This window comes from Peromyscus maniculatus, chromosome 1, assembly GCF_049852395.1.
Source record: "Peromyscus maniculatus bairdii isolate BWxNUB_F1_BW_parent chromosome 1, HU_Pman_BW_mat_3.1, whole genome shotgun sequence".
Taxonomy (NCBI): domain Eukaryota; kingdom Metazoa; phylum Chordata; class Mammalia; order Rodentia; family Cricetidae; genus Peromyscus; species Peromyscus maniculatus.
The window spans coordinates 12,146,157-12,164,645 of record NC_134852.1 but is presented as its reverse complement, the minus strand read 5'-3'; the positions used below and the strand labels follow the sequence as shown (position 1 = coordinate 12,164,645).

The window sequence follows — 18,489 nt, the reverse complement described above, 5'->3', positions numbered from 1 at the left end:
TGTTTTCATTGATAATTTGGGAATCTCATATAATAAGCCATGATTGTGCTCACCTCCCAGTCTTCCCACGTTTGACCCCTCCTCTGTGATCTCTGCCCCCAAATAAAAGGAAGAAAATACATTTTATGTTGCCCATATATTCACTGGAACATAGATTTCTAATGGCAAACTTCCCAAGGGAGGGTAAGTCTCTGCCTGCATTACTCCAGAAGCCATCAACTGAAAAGGGTCCTGCTGGAACCTGCTCTCCCTCACCCAGAGGCATCAATGTGGCTTCAGGGGCCAGCCTCAACAGAGGCATCTGTTTGAGCTTTGGTGGTAATATGGACCACAGCCATAAACATGGATTACTGAGCCGTCATGACTCTCAGTGGCTGCAGAGACCACGAACCTCAACATGGTCTAAGGTGGTTTCACATACCACTCACATCAGCACGGCTCCCTGAGGCAGCAAAGCCGGAGGACCAAGGCACTAGTCAATGGAACAGACTGCAAATGTTCTCACATAGATCTCAGGCTTTATTGTAGCTTGGGGCAGAAGCATGGATAACCAATACCAACATGGCCTCCTGAGTCATCTCAGACCACGGTGGACCTTTAAGGAGGTACAATCCAGAAAGTGAACCTTTCCCCATTTCAGGCCTCCATCATTGCCCAGAGCCAGGGGGATCCCATGGCTGGCTTGCAGGTTTGGGGGCTGAGTCTGTGCATAAGCTCCAGAGTGTTGTATACAATCTTGCTGACCCTACTTGACAATGACAGTATGTAGACCTCAGCCTTGTCTCTCACCTATCATCTCCAGTTCTTTCTCTGTCCCTAGCACATGTTCCATGAGGCTTAGATGGCAACTTTTGTTTTCTTAATTAGTCATTCTGACTATAGTAAAATGAATTTTTTTTTGTTTTTTTGAGACAGGATTTCTCTGTGTAGTTTTGTGCCTTTCCTGGAACTCACTCTGTATCCCAGGCTGGGCTCGAATTTACAGAGATCTGACTGGCTCTGCCTCCTGAGTGCTGGGATTAAAGGTGTTCGCCACCACTGCCTGGCTCAAAATGAAATTTCAAAGTAGTTTCAATTTGAATTTCTGTGATGGCTCAAGATAGTGCACACTTTTGAAAATATCCCATAGCCATTTGTATTTCTTCTTCTGAGACTCCGTGTTTAGTTCCACAGCCTGCTTTTACTTTTTTGTTTTTGCTTGGTCAGTCAGAGGTAGGGATTTGGGTTTGTAGTTGTCTGGTTGGGGGAATTTGTTGAGAGCACCCACATACTACAGAAGCATGGTTCCCCAGCATCTTCCGTGGTCCTCCCTCCCATCTGTGTTGTCAGATTTGGTGCCTGCTGTGTCCCTTTTAAAACAGTCTAAGTGTCCCAGTAGTTTATGTTCCATGATTTCTGGCTGCACTTCACTGTTTTTGCTTAAACATCAGCCACATGTCTCCTCCATCAGAAAAGGGGATACCAGGGAATAATCTGCTGGCCTTCAAATAGGCTGTAATGGGACACCATGAAAAGACCAAACCTAAGAATAATAGGGATAGAAGGAGTAGAACACCAGCTCAAAAGGCACAGAAAATATATTAAACAAAACCATAGAAGAAAACTTTCCCAACCTAAAGAAGGAAATGCCTATGAAGATACATGAAGCTTACAGATCATCAAATAGACTGGAACCCCCCCCCAAATCTCCTCAACACATAATAATCAAACCACTAATCATACAGAATAAAGAATAATATTATGCGCTTCAAGGGAAAATGGCTGAGTAACTTATAAAGGCAGATCCATCAGAATAACAACCAACTTCTCAATATAGACTCTGAAAGCCAGAAGATTCTGGACAGACCTTATGTATAACCTGCTTTTAAATCATTTTTTTGTATTGTCAGTCAGTTGTAGGCACTTGGTTATGTAGTTAGATGGTCAGGGGAATTTATTGAGAGCATCCATCCACATACTACAGGTTCCCAGCATCTTCCCTGGTCCTCCTCTCCCATCTTCCACGTTGTCAGGTATGATGTTAGCCTGTGTCCATCAAAAAAATCTAACTGATCCAGGAGATTCTGCTGGGCTCAGTGTTTTCTGGGTGCATCTCACTGTTTTCTCTGAAACACTAGCCACAAGTCTCTTACATAGGATTTGGGTTCAGCAGGAAACAGCATCACTCCTACCCACAACATCTTTGAGAATTTAAAGCCACTACAGGAAGTATATGGAGGAAGCATTGCCTTGTCCAGAGCTTTGGTATAGAATTGAGTTGCCAGAGACAAGTCTTGAGCAAGAGCATATCCTCTTTCTGTTTTGTACTGGATGTCTTCATCCTTGACAGGGGTTCCGGGTTGCAGTGTGGTCTATCCCATGGGTGTGTCCTGCTGTGCAGACTGTATCACCAGTTCTGTTTGCTGTTTATGTGGAGATCTGGCATGAGACTCTGCCATGGTCCTTGGCGCTGCTCTTCTTGGACTTGGTAAGTGAGACAGGTGTCATTATTTTTAGTCAAAGTGGTAATGAATACAGAATCCCAGATTTTTAACCTAGGATCCTCTCATAGAACTCTCCCTCTCTGAAGACCTGGCCTGGTGGCATCAGAGGAGTTTTCCATGGCCTCAGTCTGTCTGTCTGGCTTTGGTCTTTTGATCTGAGCTCTGGGGTTGGGATCAGTGTATAACAGGACAGACTTCTCTTATCAGATTTTTTGTTTTATTTTCAGTGTTTTTAATGGCACAGAAGATTTGGGCACAATATGGTGAGTCTGTTTTCTGTTTTAGCCATGGGAAACTGAGTTTGGCTGGGAATAACATGGGAGGAGCTTGAAGTCTCTTGAGCAGATTCTGAGATGGAATTTTCATTGGCAGCCCCTGACACACTTACTTAATGATTCGTCCATCTTTGGGGTGGGGATTCTTGACTGTGCTCCAGTAATGCCCACATGAGATCTGGCTCAAAGGATTTGGAAACAAGGGCACAGAGGGGGTGACATTCACACACATGGTTCCTCCTGAGGATACAGACATTTGCTTTCAAGTTTGTTTTCCTTTTCTTCCCATCTCTTCTCACCTGGGCTGTGTCTGGCTTTCTTACTGAGTTCTGCCCTTGGGGAGACACATCATTCATGAGACAGAGTCCAAGTAAATGCTGTCTGTGTGGGTGCAGCACAGTTGGGATTCATTTATTTTCACAGGCTTCGAGTCTGTGTGTGTTGGAAGTGAGTGAAGAGGTTGGGTTTTACGTGGAAATAAGAGACAAACTAAGAAATAGGTCAATGATTTAATGGGATTTCATGTTGATTGACCCAAGGAAGTGGAAAGATTTGGTGATAAGAATGGCAACCTACAGGGTTCCATTCCTGGGCTGGCAGGAAACAAGGAATGAAGCCACTGATAGCATTAAGGTATGTGAGTTATTCTGACATTGTTGGGGGACAGTAAAGATGATTAGGCCATTGGAACTGTGGCACAATAACAATTGTGAAAGCAGTGAGACTTCTCTCTGGAGGTGTGCTGGTTAGTTTTCTTTCAACTTGGCACAAGCTAGAGTCCTCTGGGAAGAAGAAACATCAGCTGAGGAATTGTCCCCACCATATTGGCCTGTGGGCATGTCTGTGGGGCATTTTCTTGGTTAGTAATTGTTGTGGGAGCTACTCTATAGCTCCTTGGGAACCTGGCTCTCCTGACATCAGAGGACTAGTTCTCTTTTCCTGTGTCTCTTCAGGGCCACCACCCCAGCCTTCCATCTGGGCAGTTCCAGGAGCTGTGATTTCCACAGGCAGTGCTGTGACCATCTTCTGCAGGGCTCCTCCAGGAGTGATCAGAGTATGTCTAATCCATTATGTACCGGATGGAAATTGGTTTGATTGCACCCCACAGGGAGCCCAGGAGGTGTTTGAATTCAGTCTGAAGAATATGACACACAGAAATGCTGGATTTTACTACTGTGACTACTTCAACGGAAGTGAATGGTCCCAAAATAATGACAAACTGGAGCTGGTGGTGACAGGTGAGTAACTGCCCAAGCACACTGTCCTTCAGACTCAGTCTCTGATGCCTACCTCACTGAACCACGTTTGCCCTATCACAGGCCCTGCCCTGTATCTCTGCTCCCATATATTCATCTCTTCCCTCTCCTCCCCTCCCCTCCCCTCTACTCCCCTCCCCTGCCTTCTCTTCTCCTCTCCTCTCACTTCCTTTCCTCTCTTTCTCTCCCTCTCCTCTCTGCTCCCCTCCCCTCCCCTTCTCTCCCCTCCCCTCCTCTCCTCCTCTTCTCTCATTTAATCCTTTCCTTTTCAATTTCCATTTTTCTTGATTTTTTTTTTGTGACAGGTTCTCAAACATTTCAGTACGGCCTTGAACTTGCTGTGTATCCAAACATAATCTTGAGTTTATGTTCCCTCTGCTTCTACTCTCCTAGTACTAGCACTGTTGACCTGAACAATGACACCATTCATATGGTGATGGGCATAGAGCACAGGGAACTGTGTATATTAGGGAAGAATTCCACCATCTATGATTCATCCCCAGACCCTCTGTTTTTGCTTTATGACCCTCCCTCTGTGCTGACCTTGTTCTAGGCTCCCTCCAGAATGGTGATTATAGCCCGTAAGGGCTGGAGTTCATTGAAACTGACAGCAGCCTCCTGTCATACATAGATGGTCTCTATGGTCTTTGTTCATGGAATAATTCAAACATACTTTGTGATCTGTATAGATCGCAATGCATGAGTCTCCTTTCCTCTTCATCTTTTCTTCTCTCTGGTCAGACTCTGTGAGTTGTAGGCTTATCTTTCATCATGTTTTAAACAACAGGGCTGCACTGTCTGGGGGACATGGGGGAGGGCCTAGTACATGATTGTAGATGTAACCAATCGTCTTATTAAAATAAGAAACACAGAGCCAAGGTAAAAGAGAAAAGCCGAGAGGTCAGAGCTCAGAGATAAAATCTTACCTCCTGCAGTGCTCCTAGCTTCCCCGAGAGAGGGAGGTACTTCCTGTGTCCCTGTTTAAATAATCTTTCTGTTCTGCCTTCTCATTGGTTGTAAACCCAACCACATGACTGCCTCATCACTGCCTGTAAGTACCGCCCTCCAGGTCTTAAAGGCGTATGTCTCCAATACTGGCTGTATGCCTGAACACACAGAAATCTACCTAGCTCTTCTAACCACCACGCTCTTACTATGGCTCTAATAGCTCTGACCCCAGGGCAACTTTATTTATTAACATAAAATTAAAATAACATTTCAGTACAAATAAAATATCACCACACATGGTGGGTGGTGCCATCCCTGGGCTGGAGGCACCCTGGGTCCTGGGTTCTATGAGAATGCAGGCTAAGCAAGCCATGGGAAGCCAGTAAGTCAGTAAGCAGTACCACGCCATGGCTTCTGTATCAGCTCCTACCTCCAGGATCCTGCCCTGTTTGAGTTCCTGTCCTGACTTCCTTTGGTGATGAACAGTAATGGTGAAGGGGAAGCCAAATAAAACATTTGCTCCCCAACTTGCTTTTTGGTAATGGTCTCTCATCACAGCAACATAAGCCCTAACTAAGACAAGGGTCTTTTTGTAAACTTTTTGAGACAGGGTCTCACCTTGTAACTCTAATAGGATGAAGATATTTAGATTATGATATAATATGTCATTTCATCCCTCCTTTTTCTTCCTCTAAATGCTCCCATGTACCCTTTTTTTTCTCTTTCAAATCCATAGCTTCCTTTTACATGAATTGTTGCTACATGCATTTATGTATATGTAGATGCATGTATATATTTCTAATATACCCTCCTTAGTCTGTATAATGTTGTTGTGTGTTTCCAGAGCTGACCGTTTGGCATTGGATAACCAACTGGTATTCTCCTCCCTGGGGAAGACCATTTCTCTCACTCTCAGCATTCCTAGTTCCCTGTAGTTATTTATGTAGGGTCGAGGCCTTGTGGGCTTTCTCCCATCCACTTTCACACGTCTGCATTTTGGTTTGTTGTTTCGTAATGCCATATGTGATGTAATGTGATATGTAATGGTCTTCATCTGTTGTGTCATGAAGTTTCCTTGGTGAGGGACGAGTACTACTCTTGTCTGTCCCACCAGCCTTTGTCATCATAGTGCCCCCTCTGAACAGCCATCAGTCCAGTGGAGAATGCAGGAAACATTAACAGAAGAGAACTCTGAAACAGCAGTGCCAGATTTCTTGGTGGAGGGGACTTATTTCTTTATATCTTAGAACTTCTGGTCCTTAGGGATATCTTGGGGTGTTAAAAGTTGGGACATGTTTCAGTTATGGGGAACAAAGGGCACAGGGCCGTGGAAGTTCCAGTTGGGAACATAGTTGAGATAGAAAACTTGGGATAGAAAACATCAAGTACGATTGGTTAAAGATGGGAAGATGGACATGAGGAGGCAGGAGGAAGAAATCCCGTTAGGGTAGAAAATGGGATGGCCCATGATGAGCTTTTATGTGAGCAGTTGGCATACAGGAGTGTTGGTGGGGTCTGCTCATACTTAGACATCCACTTCTATGCAACATTTGATGATGGATTTTAATTTTACTGCTGCACCTGAGAAATCCTCTATGATGTTCAGAACTATATATCCAATGGGATATTTGAAATTTATCTTTGCACACATTTATCACACATCTCAACAAAGCCCCATTGGAAAGCATCCTTGCATTCTCCTCACATAATTCCTTGTATCAACAGAGAGTGCATCTGTCCCCTTTGAACCAGAGTTCTTCAGGGTCCTCTTTTGCCCTCAGTTCTCACATGGCTCATTATCAAACTCTCATTTGTGTCCTGAAAACACTTTTCAAGTCTTGTTCCTTCTTTGTTACATCATCTCTGTCACCCCAAGATCACCTTTCACCCAGCCTTCTTATTATTTTTCTTCTTTCTACCTGATAGTTTATATCTGTTCATCCCACAGAAAATTCACATCAAACGTTTTTGTAAGTTTCTATCCATTGCACAAAGTGATGAGTTTACAATGACATGTTCCTCAGGTACATCCTGTACTGTGACCATATTCACCTCTGTTACTCTTTTGCCTCTGTTCTCACTCCCACCAGTCTTCAATTCTAACCTAGTCTCTTTCTTCTTTATCTGATGAATATGTGTATTATACACACACACACACACACAACACAAGCACAGACACACACACACACACACAACACAAGCACAGACACACACAGACACGGACACACACAGACACATACATACAAAGACAGACAGACACACATATATGTATACACTAATTCCACACAGGAGACAAAACATATATCTATATAGTCTGTAATGATTTAGGTACAGCTTCAGCATGCATCTCTTTTTGTGCTTTGTTTCAAAGAAAAATGATCTTTGTATGAGTCTGACATTGTAGAAAGTGCAGTAGCTGCATTTTGATATCTATTTGGCCATAGCTCATCCAACCAAAAAGCCTCCTTCGCTTTCCTTACATTTCTGTGTATTTGTCAGAAGGGGTCTTTCTATAATTCATGTAGAGATGTATTTGATTCTGAGACCAAAATGTCGTGGTCTTATAAAAAACAGCCAAAAATTGATATTTGTTGATATAAACACTTTAAAGTTTGCCTTTTTTTCTCCACAGAATCTCGTGAACAGTTACATAACAGTTTAGAGAATTTTATCCGGCTTATCATGGCTATCATCATCCTGTTGGGCCTTGGCGCTCTATTGCTGCATGCTTGGAAGAGCAGAAGAGAGCCCATGGGGCCTTCAGGAGCCCTAAGCTGAGAGCCTAGCTACCCCTTCCCAGATCTCATCTAATGCCGGTGCCAGGGACAATTGTAAGCCTTGCCATATTGCCTGCCTGAGTTAAGTTTCTGTTGTCCAGCATTGAGCCACTAGCCAGAAACTTTTGACATGCCTGGACAAGTCCTGAGTTATTAGAAAATAACATTTCCTTGTCTTTCTGCTATACTGACCATTAGTAACAAGGTTTTGTGGTTGGGTTGCTTGGCAACTCAAGAGTCCCCTGATTTTTTCCCAAAGAAAGCTTCCTGGTCTGCTTACTATAAAACCTGCCTAAGAAAAATAAAAATTTTTGCTTGATCAGAATACTGTCTTGCTGTCAGTTCTTTGTGTCTCTTGTCCCTTTTATTCACCATCCCCCCTTCTAGGGTCTCTGCTGAAGATCTCGCTGGCCGGGACAACGGGCGCCCAGCGTGAGGCTCAAGGATTTGGAGGAGCTCTGAACGTTGTCACACACCAGGGCACCATGGAAAACGGCTTCATGAGCGAAGGTCCGGTCAGTGATCGCCACAGAAATGCCCGGCCGTGAGACAGATGCGGAGGAATTGCAACATAATGACACAAGGTAAGTTTACCACGGGACAAGCATTTAGTAAACAGGGTTCATTTATTTCAGGACTGAAACAGTCTCTCAGGACACGAGGAACTAGGGTCAAAAAGAAAGACTTAAAAAATTTCTTGACTATATTGGAGATGTCTGTCCTTGGTTACCCCAAGAAGGGACCATAGATAAAAAGCACTGGAGGTGGGTTTGTGAGTGTTTAAATGATTTTCAGACCTTTGGTCCTGAAAAGGTCGAGGGTCAGCATGCATCTATGACCAAACAGAGGGAGGCCCTGGTTGGCTCTCCGAGAGATTAGTTAAACAAGTCAACTCTAACCCATCACCCAGGGAAAAGGATAGCACCTGAGGTTGTTTCCCTTTCCCTCTCCTTTACAGATGCTAATGAAGAAAAAACTGGGAGAATTTCCCTGGCTATTCTGGATCTTGCAGCTGCCTGTACCTTCTTATCAGGACCAGAAACCAGTCAACACATCCCCATTTGCATGGCACTTTTATTTGACCGAAAATTATACTAATTATGCCAAAAAGCAGACCTTTGGCCACCTGTTGGCTGCCTCTGACTGCCCCTTGCAAGGATGTCAGAATCCCATTTTACTCAACTTTACTGATTTCCATAATTCCCCTTTCAAGGTGGCTCCTGCTATCTGCTTTTTGTATGATCAGACTGTCCACAATTGGAAACCTTACTTGAAGGAGAAAAGTGTAGGATGCCCCTATTCTTATTGCAAAATTCATGATGCCATTCCTCATGCTAAGGGACAGGTAATGGGAGAGAATGGAATGGCTCTAAATTTTATAAGACATCTACAGGATATTCCCTAGTGGTTTGGGACCCGTGGGACTCACGATGGACTAATCCAGTAGAAGGAGCCATGTATATGGTCCGAACAGCCATATGACCTAGCTCCATACTCTACATTTGGAACTCTTATGTACAAGTACAATCTATGGTCCATCATAATATCCTTATACAAGAAAAAAATTTAATGGCACAACTATCAACCCCCTCCTGTCTATTTTCTTGGCTTTCCCTCCTCTGAGAAGGTCTGTTACTGGCATTGGGAATCTCTCATCATGCTTCCTAGTGTAGCCCTGGGACATCCTCCCCTGATAGCAGTACCCCTGCTTCGAGCCCTTAATTGCACCACCACTGATAATTCCCATGACTTCCACTCCATCCCTAAGTACCCTTGTTACTTGACCCAGGCCGCTCCAAGTTTGATTTTTCCAGTGTTTCCCTTCCCTCTTGCATCCTTCACCCACCCCACCCCATCCTCTCTCCAGAGGCAGTTAACCTCCCTTGCACAGGTTGCCCTACAAAACCGACGGGCCTTGGACCTGCTGACAGCAGAAAAGGGTGGGACATGCCTTTTTCTGAGGGAAGAATGTTGTTATTTTATTAATGAGTCTGGAATGGTAGAAACCCAGATAAATAAGTTACATAAACTCAGCCTAGAGCTACATAAGCAGCAATTCTCTGCCGCAGCTGATGATTGGTGGAAATCAACAAGTTCTCATTTTTAATGCATCTCACAGGACCATTAGTCAGCCTTTTGTTATTTGTAACTTTGGGTCCCTTTATAATTGGCAGGCTAATCCAATTCATCAAAACAAAACAAAAACAAAAAACAAAACAAAACAAAACAAAACAAAACAAAACAAAACAAAACAAAAGCAAATAGACTCCCTGGCATCAAAACCTATACAGGTTCATTACCAATGGCTTGAAATGCTGGATCGAGGATGTGATCCCTGTGATATTTCTCAGTCCCCTTCTCCTTTAGGAGCAGCATAAAGTCCGAACCTATGCTTATCAGCCAATATGGACACCGCTGGGTGCAAGGCCAAGCACTGCAGGGGAAGGCTGATTGAATAGCCCTTGGTTCGGATTCCCTGAGAGACAAACCTGACTTGCATTGAGGTTGGTATCTAGAGGCACCCAAATGCCTAAGCCCTCTCCTCCCCAAAAGGTACCCTTTTTCTCAAGCCCACAGCAGCTCTAGGAGGAGTCAGGTCAATGTCTCCCCCAGCTGGTTAAGGTCCACCACCTCAGGCGGGCACACTCCCCCATAAAATAAAATAAAGGGAGGAGATGCCTAGGACCATTGCAAGAGCCATGCCATATTGCCTGCCTGAGTTAAGTTTCTGTTCTCCAGAATTGAGCCACTAACCAGAAACTTTTGACATCCCTGGACAAGTCCTGAGTTATTAGAAAATAACTTTACACTTCCTTATCTTTCTGCTACAGTGACCATTAGTAACAATGTTTTTGTGGTTGGGTTGTTGTTTGGGTTGCTTGGCAACTCAACAGTGCCCTGATCTTTTCCCAAAGAAAGCTCCCTGATCAGCTTACTATAAAACCTGCCTGAGCAAAATAAAATTTTGCAGCTTGATCAGAATACTGTCTTGCTGTCAATTCTTTGTGTCTCTTGTCCCTTTCATTCGCCATTCCCCCTTCTAGGGTCTCTGCTGAAGATCCCACTGGCCAGGACATGCCGGCAATGAAGAGGCTAGAAGGAGTTGTGATCTCTCTGCTGAGTATTCAGTGCCTGGGGATGTGGTGCAACATCTGTGATGTGACTGGAATTTCCCAATTCTTTTTGTGGTTTTGTAGGCATAGTCCCCATGTAGTAGATTCCTATTTCTCTCTTCTGTCTCCTGTGGGACATCTCTGTGTAGTGCCCATCCCTCATTTCTTATTTCTCTGCATATGGTTGCTACCCTGTTCATTTTCCCTGTGAGCCTGTGGACATGGTACTTTGGAATGCAGTTGAATTGAATTTTTGACTTGAGCAAAGTCATGCCATGGATGACTATGATTCTAGACACAAGGGAATGCCAAAGCGTTTCTCTGGTCCTTGTGTAGATATTGATAGTGAGGGTAGTATCATTTGCAGCTTCCACATTCATGATGACTGCAGCATTGGACTTCTCTAAGACCCCTATTGCACAAGCTAACCCATCCCCTCATCCTGCCATATATAACACCTGCAACTCAGTGAGTTTCCAGTCTGCTTGTGCACCTCCAACAGAGTATGAACTATCCACCTGACCCCAGCTTTGATTATTTCACTTGAGTCTTTCTTTTGTAATGTCTTTTTTCCCTAGTCAGAGTCTCAAACTCAACTTCATGTGCTGCATCTCTACTCCCTCTCATGCATAGAGTCCCCTACTCTGTCTTGTTTTCTTACAATGCTCCTCTACCACTGACCCTGTGAGCAACATCCATGCTCCGGTGTGTGTTTCCTTCTCAAGCACAGTGCCTATCTTCTTTCTTTTGATTTATCTTTTGATCAGAAAATGTGTTTAATTGAGATATTCTATTACATCTGTGGCATTGGCCTTTAGACTGATGCCTTTTCAGGTGCCTTTCCTGTACCTCCTTGCTCCTCTAGCTAGTTTTCTTCCTACCTCCACTGGTATCTTAGGACATACCCTCCATCATCTCTCCTATTTCTCCCTCCCCTAAGATCTTTGAGATTTACATACAATCAATTTTGATCACATTTAATTCCTACTAGAATAATTCCATGTGTAGGATAATTCTACTTACACATTTTTATATGGATATGTGTACATATACATGCACACATGTCTATACACATGCCTATATACACAAAATATTTAGCAAGCTTATAAATAGCTGATTTCCATGTGGCTTTTAAGGACATCTGTAGATGTAACCAACAGTCTTATTAAATAAGGAACACAGAAACAATGTAAAAGAGAAAGCCGAGAGGTCAGAGCTCAGAGCTAAAATCTCACCCTTCCTCCTGTGGTGTCCCAGCTTCCCGAAAGAGAGCTATATCCTGTCTGTTCGTCTTTTTATAGTATTTTGTTGTGCCTTCTCATTGGTTGTAAACCCAAACACGTGACTGCCTCGTCACTGTCTTAATGTACAACCCCCTAGGTCTTAAAGGCATATGTCTCCAATGCTGGCTGTATCCCTGAACACACAGAGATCTATGGGATTAAAGGCATGTGACACCACCACTATACTCTTGCTATGGCTCTAATAGCTCTGACCCCCGGGCAACTTTATTTATTAACATACAATCAAAATCACATTTCAGTACAATTATATTACCATCACATTTCCCCTTTTCTATTTTAATAAAAAGAAAAAAAGCAAACGGTTATAACTAACAAAAAAAAAGTATATACAAAAGTACAATAACTATATACAATATATACAAGTAATAAATACCTAAACAGGTATTTGACAAATCAGAGAAAATAATTCCATTATCTATCCTATTTTGGTAAATCCAAGATGTATCTAATGCACTTTCTATCCTAATTAATTTTCAACTATAACTAACTAATCTTCAACCATAACTAAATAATCTTCAACTCCCTCAGAGACCCAAGAAGGGAATAATATTAGCTAACAAAAATAAAAACAGCAAGTGCATGCAAGCAACTTCCAAAAATTTTGTGAGTTGACAGAAACAGCCAGCTGCCTGGGCAGTCACCTGAGGTTTCTCCGCAGTGTTGGGGCATCATCTTCAGCCTATAGGCTTAGTGTATCTGACAGACTCATTTGTGAAGTAGGATGTACACAAGGTCAATAGTTCAACCTCACATTGGGTGAGAGCAGTCCACATACCAGAAACACCTGAATTCCACTAGTGTCCTGTCATGATTCAGGATTTTAAATTCTGGAAATTGTTGACAGTTTTTTAATTCAGCTGTCCATTCTTCTTGGCTGTGTATATATGACTTCATCTCAACATCCCCTTCTTCTCCACATCCCTCTATTAAATGCCAGTCTACTATCGAGAGGTGTGAGCTTTCAGCTGCTGTTCCATTGTACAACAGAATCCATCGGCCCTTTGCCTGTTAAGCTGCCTTCGAAGAAAAGGGCACTGTACCTTTTCCGGAATGCGAAGGCCACTTCAGGGATGGGGCCATATTGTCCTGGCCTCAGAAGATGCCTTTTGATAAAGCCATAACCACACTTGTTTTGGCAAGAATCAGTAGTCCCTTGTTCCGTGTTCTGTCTGTCCATTTTGTCCTGTTGATTTGAGGATACTTTGTTGTCCAGTGGCTAACTTTTGCCACAATGAAAGTTGACTCCGTATACAGTTTCTTCAATGCCCATATTTTCTCTGAAGTAGATTGGTACTGCCAGGAGCCGACATGTCTCAAAAAAGAAAATTTTTCTAAGTTATTAAAACATTTTAAATGCCATATTCTGTAGATCTCTGAAGGGTTTGAAGATGACCTGTCTAAAACATCTCTGCTCAATTTTTAAAACATATCTAATATGACTACAAGTTCTATTGTAATGTCTAACTACTAACTTTCATTTCTTTATATCCTAATAGTTGGTAATAATAACATTCAAGGATCAGAAAATTGCATTACATTGTTAAATGAATGGTATAAATACAATTAGAAATATACATATAGCATTTTCTAACAATATCAGTTTCAAATTTGTATACAATATGAAACAATCCAATCGAATTAAATTAAATTATTTAAAACTAGTAATTGTCTTTTTCTTTTCTTTCTTTCTTTCTTTTCTTTTCTTTTCTTTTCTTTTCTTTTCTTTTCTTTTCTTTTCTTTTCTTTTCTTTTCTTTTCTTTTCTTTTCTTTTCTCTTCTTTTTAAACAAGAACCGTAAATCTAATCTCCTTTGCTTAGCCTTTTTCCTAACCCTTGACAACAACTTGTAACCAACCCCCCTAAACACTGAAAATTTATCCCAGACCCAAAACCCATTAAAAAGACCAAAAAACCACCTGCCCCAAACCACCTCTTTGGGAATGTGGGCGTTGTATTCTTAAAATTGCTTCCTGCTGGGTATGGGCAAAGTTTTCTTTATCCTGAAAGAAAAATTTTAGGTTAATTGTCAAATTCTAGGAAAGGTAACTATATCCTTTAGTATCCAGTCTGTGTATAATGCCAAAGTTCAGGGTTTATCTTAAGTCCTTATTCAAGTAGTCTTTGAGACTGGATCATCTCAGCTAGTCATCTCAAAATTGCTCTGAGCACCTTGTAGTTCAAATCTGATCTGTGGATGATGTTTGTCAGCTTAATGATATTATTATTGTCCACGTGGAATTGTTGTTGTTGTGGGGCCCCATCTTCTTCCTGGAGACTTCAGTTGATGTAAGGCCTGGCCGTGATTTCCTGCAGAAAACTGATAAGAGACTCGAACACAAAGACATATATATGCAGGTAATTGAAGCCTTTTTTTTTTTTTTTTAGAATTGGTTAGTACTCTATATGACCATTCATATCTTAACAAAGTTTAAAATGTATATATATCTATATATCTATATATGTTAATCTTGTAAATTTTGATATAAAATTCATACTTTAAGAAAAGTTTAAAGAATCAGAATAGAATCAAAGAGTTGAGATTAGTAATAGAATAGTCCCTTAATTAATTTTGCTTTTGTCCTGTACCATAGCAGAAGATGGCTCTTATTCTGGCATGACACAGGGAGTTTGCATATTCCTTTTAACAACATGCTTGAGTTTAAAGAAGGAGAGAGCCATTCTCCAACTCCAAAGTCAGCTTTAAATTTTAATTGAACTGGGACTATTAGAAAACCAATAGTGTTAAATCTTTAGAGAAAAGCAGAAACAAACATTTAGGAAGACATAAAATTTTTTAGATAATATATACCCATACGCCGTTTCACTCTGTTTCTTGGGATAGATGATTTGTCCCTTTTCTTCAGTTGTCTCATTTGTCCAGTGTTCTTCAGATTCCTTAACCTTCATTCTCCTAAAAGACAAAAACAAAAACCTTTCCCCAAGACTAATTTTGGGGATGTTCCTTTTTGGCAAGTTATTATCTGATTGAATGAAAAGGCATGTGTTACTGGTACAAGTTAGTTTAAATTGGATGTTCATGCTGGTTCATGAACTATCACCTCCTCAATTAAGAGGTCTCTCTTGTTCAAATCGAACCTTTATCAATTTTGATGGTACCCACAGCTTATCTTCTCCTGTAGAAACAAAAGCAAAACCTCGTCCCCAATGTAATACATACCCTGGTTTCCATTCTGAGGTCAGCACATCCTTAAAGTATATAGGCTGATTTAATTCTGTAGTTTTTTCTGTTATCCAATGTCTCTCTGCAGCTGTTGTTCCTTTCTCATTGGCATTCAGAAAATTCAAAGTTAGAAGAGCATTATGCAGTCTATTTCTGGGAGTTTTTGTTACCCATTTCTGTTTATTTAGCATATCCTTTAGAGTTCTGTTTGATCTTTCTATAACTGCTTGACCTGTAGGATTATGTGGTATGCCTATAATATGCTTTATTTTGTAATAAGCAAAAAACTGTTTCATTTTAACAGAGACATATGATGGAGCATTGTCAGTTTTGATTTGTGCAGGTATACCCATGATGGCCATAACTTCTAGCAAATGAGTGATTACAGAATCAGCTTTTTCAGAACTCAAAGCAGTTGCCCATTGAAATCCTGAATAAGTATCGATGGTGTGGTGTACATATTTCAGTTTTCCAAATTCTGCAAAGTGAAACATGTCCATCTGCCAGATTTCATTTCTCTGAGTTCCCTTTGGGTTACATCCTGCTGGTAATGGCGTTTGATTGTAGAAGGAACAAGTAGGACATTTCTTTACTATTTCTTTGGCTTGTTGCCAGGTTATGGAAAAATCCTTTTTTAAACCTTTACTATTGACGTGATATTTTTTATGAAATTCTGAGGCCTCCAGCACATTTCCTATCAATAATTTATCAATCTCATGATTGCCTTGTGCTAGAGGGCCTGGCAGACCAATATGGGATCGAATGTGAGTTATATATAAAGGATGATTCCTTTTCCTGATTGTATCTTGTAATTGAATAAATAGTGAAGTTAATTCTGAAGCATCAGGGATAAATTCTGCAGTCTCAATATGTAACACCACTCTTTCAGCATACTGAGAGTCAGTTACTATGTTGAGAGGTTCTGAAAAATCCATTAATACCAACAGAATAGCATACAATTCTGATTTTTGAACTGAATTATACAGACTTTGAACCACTTTACTTAAATTTTGTGATTTGTAACCTGCCTTTCCTTCTTTGTTGGCATCTGTATAAAATGTACAAACTCCAGATATGGGTTTTTGCCGTACAATTCGAGGCAAGATCCAATCAGCTCTCTTTATAAGATCAATTCTATTGCTTTTGGGATATTTGCTGTTAATTTCTCCCAAAAAATTACTGCAAGCTCTTTGCCAAGGTTCACTTTCTGTCCATAATTTTTCAATGTCCTCCTTAGTTAATGGTACGACAATTTCTGCTGGGTCTATGCCTGCTAATTGACGAAGTCTCAATTTTCCTTTGTAAATCAAGTCAGAGATTTTTTTCCACATAAGTTTTTAATTTTTTATTTGGTTTATTTGGTAAAAATATCCATTTCAATATATCTTCCCTCTGCATTAATATTCCAGTAGGAGAACGCCTAGAAGGTAAAATGACCAAAATGCAATCCAGCTTTGGATCAATACGATCCACGTGTCCTTCATGCACTTTCTTTTCTACCAAGGCCAATTCTTTCTCAGCTTCAGGTGATAATTCTCTTGGACTATTTAAGTCCCTGTCACCTTCTAAGGTTTTGAACAAATTAGTCAGTTCATCATTTTTTATTCCAACAATAGTTCGTAGATGAGAAATATCTCCAAATAATATTTGAAAGTCATTAAGAGTCTGTAGTCTATCTTTCCTAATTTGCACCTTTTGGGGTCTAATTTTTTATAGCTCTATTTTATATCCTAAATAATTAATAGAATCTCCTCTTTGTATTTTTTCAGGAGCAATTTGTAATCCCCAGCAAGGCAAAATTTTCTTTACTTCTTCAAACATTCTTTCTAAAGTATCTGCATTTGAGTCAGCTAGTAAAATATCATCCATATAATGATAAATTATAGATTTAGGAAATTTTTTACATATCACTTCCAATGGCTGTTGTACAAAATATTGGCACAGAGTTGGGCTATTCAACATTACCTGTGGGAGGACCCTCCATTGAAATCTTTTAACCTGTTGAGAATTATTATAAGTAATAATTTGCTGTAAAAGCAAATCTTTCTCTGTCTTTTTCTTGTAAGGGTATTGAAAAGAAACAGTCTTTTAAATCAATAACTATGAGAGGCCATCCTTTTGGTAACAGAGTAGGCAAAGGCATCCCAGATTGTAGAGAACCCATTGGCTGAATTACTTTGTTAATTGCCCTAAGGTCTGTTACCATTCTCCATTTACCAGATTTCTTTTTAATAACAAACACAGGAGAATTCCAAGGGCTGGTTGATTCTTCAATATGCTGAGCATTTAACTGTTCTTCTACCAGCTCTTCTAAAGCCTGGAGTTTCTCTGTTGTTAAAGGCCATTTCTGGACCCATACAGGCTTGTCTGTTAACCATTTTAAAGGTAGAGCTGTTGGTGTCTTTGGAAGATCATCAGTTATCATGCCCTGTTCTTGTATAATATGGATGGCTGGTGACCACTCATTAGAACAATATCTTCTAATATTTCTCTCAGTAACATGTGCTAGTTTATGATTTGTTTCTGAGATTGGAGGGATGTTAATCTGAGTATTCCATTGTTGCAACAAGTCTCGACCCCACAGGTTCATAGTTATGTTAGCCACATATGGTTTTAATTTTCCTCTCTGTCCTTCTGGACCTATACATTCAAGCCATCTTGCACTCTGTTTCACCTGAGACAATGTCCCAATTCCTAACAGTTGAACGTTTACCTCCTGAAGAGGCCAAGTTGGATGCCAAAATTCTGGTGAAATTATGGTAATGTCCGCACCTGTGTCTACCAGGCCAGACAACAAAACACCATTTATTTTTATTGTTAATTTTGGTCTTTGTTCATTAATAAAAGTTTGCCAAAAAATTTTCTTTATGTTTTCTCCTGAATTTTCTATTCTCTCTGTTTCATCATCCTGACCAGCATGATTTATTCCAATAGGCATTTGGTTATTTAATCGCTCAGAGCAGGGATTTCCTCTATGGCTGCAGGAAAGGTTTGAACTAGATTTGCAATGGGGGCCTGCGTGAGGCCCCTCTGGGAGTTTCCGGAAGACTGAGGCAAAGGATTACCCTGCCTGTCCTTTGTTGATCTACATTCATTGGTCCAGTGTTTTCCCTTACCACACCTTCTGCATATTCCAGAAGGAAGGGGCATTC

The 18,489-nt window shown here is 41.0% G+C and overlaps 1 protein-coding gene across 2 annotated transcripts; it reads left to right on the top strand.

Moving 5' to 3' along the window:
• The first annotated feature begins 130 nt into the window (after positions 1–130).
• On the top strand, positions 131–8,349 carry LOC102917542 (leukocyte-associated immunoglobulin-like receptor 2). Of its 2 annotated transcripts, XM_076569470.1 has the most exons (4): positions 139–2,467; positions 2,711–2,746; positions 3,712–3,996; positions 7,595–8,346. In XM_076569470.1, exons 1-4 carry the CDS (start codon positions 2,437–2,439, stop codon positions 7,738–7,740), a joined length of 498 nt encoding a protein of 165 aa, XP_076425585.1. In that variant the 5' UTR covers positions 139–2,436; the 3' UTR covers positions 7,741–8,346. The 2 variants fall into 2 exon arrangements, with proteins under 2 accessions (XP_076425593.1, XP_076425585.1); XM_076569478.1 differs by lacking the exon at positions 2,711–2,746 and having other exon boundaries at positions 131–2,467; positions 7,595–8,349.
• The last annotated feature ends 10,140 nt before the right edge of the window (positions 8,350–18,489 follow it).

What these genes read in the sequence shown, in the direction of transcription:
- LOC102917542 (XM_076569470.1), top strand. Translation starts at nt 2,437, where the DNA reads ATGGTCCTTGGCGCTGCTCTTCTTGGACTTG. An exon ending in CGCTGCTCTTCTTGGACTTG is followed by an intron (nt 2,468 to 2,710) that starts GTAAGTGAGACA and finishes TTTTATTTTCAG; the next exon opens with TGTTTTTAATGGCACAGAAG. An exon ending in GAAGATTTGGGCACAATATG is followed by an intron (nt 2,747 to 3,711) that starts GTGAGTCTGTTT and finishes GTGTCTCTTCAG; the next exon opens with GGCCACCACCCCAGCCTTCC.